General features: G+C 45.9%; 2 protein-coding genes across 5 annotated transcripts in view; both read left to right on the top strand.

Annotated features, from left to right (window-relative positions):
- Window positions 1-342: 342 nt before the first annotated feature.
- Window positions 343-3,587, top strand: LOC115030612. Its single transcript, XM_029475180.1, has 2 exons — window positions 343-470; window positions 1,320-3,587. Exons 1-2 carry the CDS (start codon window positions 343-345, stop codon window positions 1,729-1,731), a joined length of 540 nt encoding a protein of 179 aa, XP_029331040.1. The 3' UTR covers window positions 1,732-3,587.
- The window catches only part of Zmat3 (zinc finger matrin-type 3), a 25,000-nt gene continuing 17,975 nt past the window's right edge, over window positions 1,757-8,781 (top strand). For 2 of the 4 annotated variants that reach the window (XM_029475527.1, XM_029475524.1), the window contains exons 1-2: window positions 1,757-1,843; window positions 6,262-6,588. In XM_029475527.1, coding sequence (XP_029331387.1) covers window positions 6,319-6,588 — 270 coding nt within the window. In that variant the 5' untranslated portion in view covers window positions 1,757-1,843; window positions 6,262-6,318. Of the gene's footprint in view, window positions 1,844-1,920; window positions 2,004-2,112; window positions 2,182-6,261; window positions 6,589-8,781 lie in introns of those variants that run through there. The other 2 variants (XM_029475525.1, XM_029475526.1) reach the window with 2 other exon arrangements.

The raw sequence follows: 8,781 nt of genomic DNA, 5'->3' as shown, positions 1-8,781 counted from the left end.
CACAACAAAAGCTCTAATTTGTGGGGCCATTTTCTCTGTCATGAGATTTACATTTCTATGAAACAAGTATCTTGGGATTACTTGCTTTTTCCTGGACCAGAGAAGGAAATGCCTGAGCTGTTTGAAGTAAGTTGTAGGATCAGGGACAGCAAATATGGAACACCGAGTGTATGTATGTGTATGAGCTAGAGGGTAAAGCCCCTACTTTCAGCTTTTAGATTTTATTCCGACATGCAAATACACATAAAACTATAAAATATAAATGGAAGACTCCAAGACCGGTCTCTTTCTGCACTCAGGGAGTTTAAGGTAGTAGTATATGTAATAAGTCCGATGTGAGGAATGGAGATTGTTATCATGCAGTGGCCCGAGAGGCCATGGAAGTTGCTTGTAGGAGAAGCTGCAGGGGGCAAGGATGGACAGGGAGAAAGGCATTTAACACCAAGGACAGGCTGTGCAAGATCACAGAGGTAACGCTAGACTATGGGCCGGTGATAGATAGTACAGACTGTCAATAGGAGTGTTTCTGGATTAGAAACCGAGGAGGGAAGACTCACCCTGAGTGTGGGCGGCTTCGTGGATGGAAAGCAACCGAGCAGCTCCTCCCGGTTTCCTGACTATGGGCATTTGTGACCAGCTGCCCCACTTTTGCCCTCATGGCTTCTCTGCTGTGATGGACTGTACCATCAAACTGCGAGCCAAAATTAATTTTTCTTCCGTTGCCTTTGCCAGCTATTTTATAAGACGGGACATGTGGGTGAAAATGAGGATGACGGTTGTCAGATGAGAAAGGCCAGCCAGGGCCCAGCATGGTCCCAGCTAACAAGAGTGAATGGCAAAGTTCTGACAAAGGGCTGAGAAATGCGTTTCTACCCCGCTGCTTTAAAAACAATGAAGCCATTTGGTATTTTCACATATACGGCACGTGCACTGAACTCATCTGTGCGGTGGATTACTCTTCCCAATGGCGGGTGCACACTGGCCTAGTCTGATGAACAGTCCTCGAATTCTCGAAGCCCGTACCTGGTTGTTGGAGCATGCTCCAGTCATATCCTTGCATTCCTATGTAAATTGGCAGGCTATTAGGCAGAGTTGAGGCTCACCGTATTTAGATCTTGGCATTTTAGTTTATGGTTTACACAATAACCACACACAATGTGAAAGTACTTGATGCTGCGAAACCATACTCTGCCCGTAATATGGAAAATTTGTGTCATGTTATCCAAGGAGAAACCCCTAGCCACTATACAAGTATTCACTTGCAGAAGAAACAAGCCGGTAGAACAAGCTAAGGCTTCAATCCAGCGCCTCTCTTGAAGGTATCCCGGGGACTTCTGCAGTCCTTCGGGTCCTGCCGGTGAGCGGGCTCCTTTCCAATGTTTCTGGGCGGAGGCGCAAGGAGTGCAGTTTCCAGGTCTCAGAGGAGAAGAACCTCCGCCCTCCTACCAGGCTGTGCCAAGCTTCTGCCCTCATCGCTTTCAGGGTAGGCTGGGGCAGCTCCGAGGAGCCATCAGGGCCAGGGTAGGGTACCCTTTCGCGTCGCCGTCCAGCACCTGCCCGGCGTCCGGGGTCTGCGGGAGCAGCCGCTTGTCCGTGCACATGCGCAGTAGCGCTGCCGGGAGCCCTGCCTCCTCCTCCTCCGCCGCCGCCGCCGCCGGTGCCGCCGCCTCCCGGTTCCGCAGTCACTTCCTGCAGCTGTTTCCCGGTGGCTCGGCTCCGACCGACTTTTGACAATCAGCCTCCAGCAGCGGAGCGGCCGGTCGGCGGCGGCGAGCGCAGAAAGTGGTCTTGGAGCGGGCAGCGGCGCGCGGGGTGGCGGGGCGGCTGCGGCCTGACGGTTCCGGTGAGTGCGGTCCTCGAGTCCGCTCGGTTGCGTCCGTGTGCGCGTGTCAGCCTCGCCCGCGGCGTCCAGCGGGCCACCGATCCCGATCCCGCAGCCATTCGCACAGCCGCCTCGGCGACTCGGTGCTCCCGGCCGGCATCCTCGCGGGACCCGAATGCGTGTGAGCTTGCCCAGCCCGGGAATGGCACACGCGGGGGCGATGCTGCAGGGGCGCAGTTTTGAGTCCTAGATGCTGAGCCTGGGTCGCCAAGGCCTCCTCCCCTTCTAAGCTTTCTTCTGTGATGTAAAACAGCCTGCCAGGGCTGTTTTTCTGCCTGCCACGTTTTGGTGACCTCTGAGTAAGGTTTTCTCTTGTCTTGTCTTCTCCGGAATACCCAGGGGTAGCCTTCCCTACTTTACCCGGACGCCAGGAACCTGTTCCTGGATTCTCTTCTTTGCCCCTGGTCTGTTTCTGCTCAGGGGAGGCTGTTGTTTGCAGTACAGCCGGTGAGGAGTAGGCCCCAGCCCAACCGTGGAAACGTGTGCTGTGGTCATTCATTTCCCTCAGACCGGTACATGGTGGAGCTGTGATTTTCTTTAGTGTCTCTGAGCTCCCTTCCAAATTAGGACATCAAGCGCTGTGCATCCTTCGTGTCTGCCATCGCACACGTCCAATCGGATGGATTTTGAGATCTGAGAAGTATTTTTATAACAGCTTCTAAATTAGTCTCTTAAATTAATGCAGCAGTTTGAACGGATCCGAGCATGTTTTTGAGTCTCTGTATTTCAGCTTGAGTATTCACTGAAGCTTTGGTTTTATTTATTTTTAGAGTTATTTATTTATTTATTTATTTATTTTTACCCAAATGTAATACCTGTTGTGATTGTCACCTATAGACTTTTGGGGGAGGGCTTTTTTTTTTTTTAGCCTTATGTTGATTATTAAATCTAACAGTATTTTTGAGGTCTCTATTCTTTCTTTGAACATTATGAACATAAAATGTAATAATAGGTAAACCTGCACTGTAAACACCACCCTGGCTGGCCAGTGTTTTGCTTTGGAATAAGGCCTTTTTGTGCCTCTGCTGGGAGGAGGGCCTTGCTTCTGCAGGACTGCTGCATGATCCTGGGGGCACGCATGCTGGGGTTTCATCAGGTGGGAGTAAGCATGTGAGAAACAAGCCCAGGCATGTCTTGGGAGCAGGCTGATTCGGTTCTCTATGTATATTGTTGATTTTCTATATCCAGATGTTTTGATATCCTGCCCTGTCCTTTCTCTGTGATCTAGCAGAGAATCTGGATGACAAGTTAGGGTCACAATGACATGGTCCGTTATATCTAAGTAGTTAATCTATTTAAACGGATGATTTCATTACCCTGCCTCCAGTAGCCCTAATCATCTTTGCTCTTTGAATGTCTTAGTTGGGAGAAGTAATATTGTTTCAGAGAAACTTATTGTTTAAATGTATCAAATCTGTATCACTTTTCTTTGTGTTTCCAGAGATACGGGTAGTTGATCATTATCCTTTTCTAGCTATTATGATTAATGAAAAGTGTTGCTAAATATTAAGACTAACCACTCTTAACTGAATGACTTCCCAGTCAGTGGCTCCTCTCCACTGTGTGTCTACAAATGTGTTTTTTTTCCCTCTTAAAGTTTCCTTGAGTCATTTTAGTAAGTCTGTTAGTGTCCTAGCCTACACATCTTAAGACAGGGAAGCTCAGTAGCCGAAGACACCGCATTCTGTTGACCAAAAAAAAAAGAGCTTAAGCAATACTCCTAACAGGATGGATGTTAGACTTCGTTGTTGTTGTTGGTTTTGTTTTTGTTTTTTTTTTTTTTCGAGGCATATTCTCTCTACATAGCCCTGGCTGTCCTAGAACTCACTGTGTAGACCAGGCTAGCTTCGAAGCCAGAGTTCAGCCTGCCTCTGCCTCCCAAGTGCTAGGATTAAAGGTGTGTGTCACTACCATCTGACTGGAAGTATAGACTTTGAAATAAGATTTTAATTTGGATAATTAGAATCTGAGAAATTTGAATGGTATTTACTGTGGGGTGTTTTTTTAGTAGTCAGAACTAAAAGATGCTATCTGATCGGGGAGCAGAAGGAATCAGGGATAAAGATATAGAGGGAGTGGAACATAGTGGATCTATTCTGAGGAAAACAGAATAGAGAGAGTCTTGGTTTCTTTTTTGTTGGTATGATAAAATATCCTGGCAAAAGCAACTTAAGGGAGAAAGGGTTTGTCTTAGAGTTCAAGGTACCCCTATCATGGTGGGGCAGCCTAGGCAACATGAGCCTGAAGCAACTGGTCACATCAGGTCCACAATCAGAAGAGAGCAGTGCTGGTGTTCAGTTCTGTCTCCTTTTGATGCAGTCCAGGACCCACACAGGGGTGCTAGCCACATTTAGGGTGGGTCTTCCCACCTCAACCTACTTAAGAAAATCCCTCATAGGCATGCTGACACCCAACCTAACCTGCATCACTCCTCATTGAGACTCCTTTTCTAGGTACTTCTAGATCCTGTCAAGTCGACAACTGATAACCACTGTAGGTAGGGCTTAGGGTAGTGTGGTCCATTAATTGGTTGAATATTTTTCAATCTGGATGCTTTATTGAATAGGTAGTTTACCTCCTAATAGAGATTACATTTTGATTTTGCAAGGGCTATAGTCTAAGACTGGATGACATAGAGTCATCACACTAAGTCAATGCCCTGAGTAGGGTTGAGGGGGCCGAGAGGAGGCTGGCCTGGGTATGGAGTATGCTTGGCACCAAATAGCTGGTTGTGCGTGGTGGAGGAGGTGGGTGTGGTGTTGTCAGATTATCCTTTCATTACTAGATTCTGTGAAACTTTTGATTTCTAAATATTGATAACTAACTCAACTTAAAAACAAAAGCAAAACAAAACTCTGTCTTCCAAACAGCACATCTGTGCCATCTCAGGCCCATAGGCTGTTGCTGTCTTCTCTGCCTTCCAGAACCTCTGGCTCAGTTACTTAGCTACTGTTGCTTGCTTGGAAATATCAATTGATTTACATCTGTTACATTTTAATGCTCTGTTTCTAGATTTCACCCACCTTTCAACAAGTGGTAGAAATGCTTAAATACCTGACTAGTGGCTGGGTGTGGCTGTGCAGCACTGTGATTTTAGCAGCTAGTAGGTTGAGGCAGGAAGATAAAGAGGTAAAGTGGGTAATTCATGTGTTGTCAAACATATTTTTCATGTTATAAGTCTCACAGGTCCTATGCTTATTATTTATTTAGCAATTCTACAGAATTTAAAGTATAAGAAAATAGTTTATATTTTTGGACATTTCAAAAAAAAAAGAGTTCGACGGGCGGTGGTGGCGCACGCCTTTAATCCCGGTACTCGGGAGGCAGAGGCAGGCGGATTTCTGAGTTCGAGGCCAGCCTGGTATACAAAGTGAGTTCCAGGACAGCCAGTGTTACAAAGAGAAACCAACAAACAAACAAACAAAAAACAACAACAACAAAAAGGAGTTAACGCCTTTTTCAGCAACATAGCAGATTTGAGGCCATCCTGGCTATGTGAGACCGTGTCTTTAAAAACAAACAAACAAACAAACAAACACCTGTTGGGCAGTGGTGCCGAATGCCTTTAATCCCAGCACTTGGGAGGCAGAGGCAGGCAGATTTCTGAGTCCGAGGCCAGCCTGGTCTACAGAGTGAGTTCCAGGATAGCCAGGGCTACACAGAGAAACCCTGACTTGAAAAACCAAAAACCAAACCAAACCAAAATGAAACAAACAAACAAAAAACCGAGAGAAAAGGTTGCTGGTGGGTAAAATACTGCTTTGCCTCTTAGGTACACACATGTGTGTAAAGGTGGGAAGAGCTGTGGCGTATGAGCATGTGCATTCACACACACACACTCCCAAGCACACACAAACACAATAAAAATAAACAAACAAAATACCTAAAAGGAAAAAAATAAAGAAAAGAGGAAAGGAAATTCTTAGAGGTGATAATCTTCTACTCGTTGACATCCTTTGGGTGGGAGAGTTTCTTACCTGGTAGCTTTCCCCTTGTTTGCTTGCTTGTTTGTTGTCTGGGTTATGAATATTGCCATTAAGAGTGTTTCGGCACTCCAGAGGAAGGGGTCTGGATGACCTTAGATGTCCAGTTCCAGCCATGTGACTTTTTAGCTTAATCGCTCATGGATGCAGTGCTGCTAATTGATGCCCATGGCCAGAGGGATGACGTTTGGAACTGAGCCAAGCAAAATAAAGGCAAATCTCGAAGCTGTTCTCAGGGCAAGGCCTTATGTTAGTGGGGATAACCAGGCAGGGGACGTCTGCTGGGCTACGAGTAAGGACAGAAGCCCCCAAGGAGGGTTTGGAGAGAAAAGTGGCTTTGGTGTCATTTCCCTGTTGCTGAGCTCTCATTTTAATTTTCTTCCCTGGCTGCTTTAGGTTTGAAGACTCCATCCCTTGTCACCCACGGGATTATGCTTGTGGCTTTCCTGCCCGATGATTCTTTTGCAGCAGGTCTGGCTTCCTTTACCTAATCGGCCTTCAACCTCTCCTCCTATGTCAGTGGCTGCCAGGTCCACAAGGACCTTGCAGCTCCCGCCACAGAAGGCTTTTGGGCAGGAAGCATCCTTGCCTCTGGCGGGGGAAGAGGATTTAGCTAAGAGAGGGGAGCCAGACTCTGCCCTGGAGGAGCTGTGTAAGCCCCTCTTCTGCAAACTCTGCAATGTCACCTTGAACTCCGCTCAGCAAGCCCAGGCACACTATCAGGTAAGAGATGGAAAGGACAGCAGGTGTCAGCAGGGTGAGCATTTTGGGTGCCGGTTGGTTGGATGGTGTCAGCGGGGTGAGCATTTTGGGCACCATCTGGCCACAAGTTATGGCCAGTTGTGGCTGGAAAACTCAGGCGAGCTAGAGAATGAGTACCATGTTTCACACAGTGGGATCTACTTGTACTTCTGAGGAGAATGTGTAATGTGCTACATTAATTCAGTGTAAAATTGTTCTAAAGTTTGTACAGCTTGTGTCAGTTCAATGCTACCTACCACATGAGTCTTACACTTTATTTTATTTAAGACTTTTCCTATGTGCCCTATTATAGCTGAGGCAAATACAGGTGACGTTTTATAAAGAGAATAATATGATATTGAATTACTGAGTCCTACCTTCATCATAAACATACCCTAGTTTCTTTTAGTATTTGGAGTGAACTGATAAACTGAATACTAAGATTTAAAGCCTTTTATCTCTATATAGAACAGATCATGGAAAAGATTGTTGGAAAGGATATTATTGCCTAAGAATAAATGGGGAACTAGGAAAGGGTCTGTTTTTAAATTTTTATCTTATTTTTAGCTATGGGTTTTTGTGTGTACACATGTGTGTGTGCACGTGGGCAGACACAGAAGCCAGAAGAGAATGCTGGATCCTGTCTTAGTTAGGGTTTCCATTGCTGTGGAGAGACACCAGGACCGAGGAAACTCTTATAAAGGACAACATGTAATTGGCCTACAGTTTCAGAGGTGTAGACCATTATTGTAATTGCGGGAAGCATGGCAGCATCCAGAAAAACATGGTGCTGGAGGAGATGAGAATTCTATTCCAAATTCTTGGTCTAAAGGCAGCCAGGAGGAGACTGTGTCACAGTGGCCAGACTTGAGCATATAGGAGGCCTCAAAGCCCCGCCTCCACAGTGACACACTTCCTATAACAAGGCCATAGCTCCTAATAGTGCCACTTCCCATGGGCCAAGCATATTCAAACCATGATGGAAGTATGTGATCTGTTTTTTAAATTTTGATTTTATAAAAGGTATTACAATTAAGAAATTGCATGAATCTCAGAAGAGATTTGAACTTGGGACTTATGACATTGCTGAGACTGTTATAGACTCTGGGACTTTTGAAGTTGGACTAATTATATTTTGTATTATAGCTAGGTATGGCCCCCATAGACTCACATGTTTGAATAAGCCTATGGGGGCCAGGGAGTAGAATGTGGCAGTTTGAGTAAGCTGTTAGTTATAAAGCATTTCTTCTTGCCTGAAACTATACTTTTCTGTTATAACCTTTACTAGTTTCAGATTGACCTGACTGAGGTGACAGAAAAGAAGGAAAAGACAGATAACATTTAGGAAAGTGGGGACCTGGTAGGTAGGGATCTCTGCTGGAAATGCATTAGAATGCAGTGGCTAGGGAGCTCTGCACTGTAGCAGGAGCCGGAGGAGAAGGAGGCAGGTTAGCTACCTTTGGGAGGGGGACTCCACAGGGGAGCAGTTTTAGGCTGCGGGCATCATTTCTTGGTTCTTTCTGTACACCCTGTTAAGAGTAGTGCTCAAGTTCGGGGGACTAGGAAGGCCATGCCATTCCCATGAGTCCCTGGGCTCTGGGTCCCTGATGCAGCCCCATGCTCATGTTAGAAATACACATTCACTCAGGACCTTGCCAGCTCCTCACACTTTTCTCCTTTTTAAAGTTTTTGTTTACTTAGTTTTGTCTTTGATCCTAAAGATGGATGATTGAATGGTTTGTCCTGCATTAGAAGTATTTCCCTGGGAAGGAAGGTCTGTGGCTCTGCCTTGTTCAGGTTTGTTTGTACCTGTCAGCAGGGTGGAGTTCATTGCAGCAGCGCTAAGCACAGCCTTGGTTCATCAAGGTTTCCGTGGGATTTCTCCCCTGAGTGCTACCCCCCCATGACATAGGCCAGATACTGGCTCCTTTCTTCCTGTTCCGGTGGCATCTGTTACGGTGCCATCTTAGACATGAATGTAGCTTGCTTTTGTATTTATTATTCTTTGTGCAAGACTCACTTCGCAAAAATCAAGGATGAGTTGGATAGCTAAGATCTTTAGCTCTTTGAAGTCCTCTTCGATCATTCTTGGGCAAAAGCCTGCTTTTTTGCCTTTTGCATAGTTACTACTTTTAGGGAAAATCGGGTAATGTGTTATGTTTTTTTTTTTTTTTT

The sequence above is a fragment of the Mus caroli genome, chromosome 3, assembly GCF_900094665.2.
Source record: "Mus caroli chromosome 3, CAROLI_EIJ_v1.1, whole genome shotgun sequence".
Lineage (NCBI taxonomy): Eukaryota > Metazoa > Chordata > Mammalia > Rodentia > Muridae > Mus > Mus caroli.
The sequence above is the reverse complement of the archived record's forward strand: the minus strand, read 5'-3'. Positions and strand labels throughout refer to the sequence as shown.

Bases quoted from the DNA above. Each gene is read 5' to 3' on its own strand.
- LOC115030612 (XM_029475180.1), top strand. From the start codon at position 343: ATGGAGATTGTTATCATGCAGTGGCCCGAGAGGCCATGGAAGTTGCTT. The intron at 471-1,319 runs GTAACGCTAGAC...CCTCTCTTGAAG, and splicing joins GGCTGTGCAAGATCACAGAG to GTATCCCGGGGACTTCTGCA.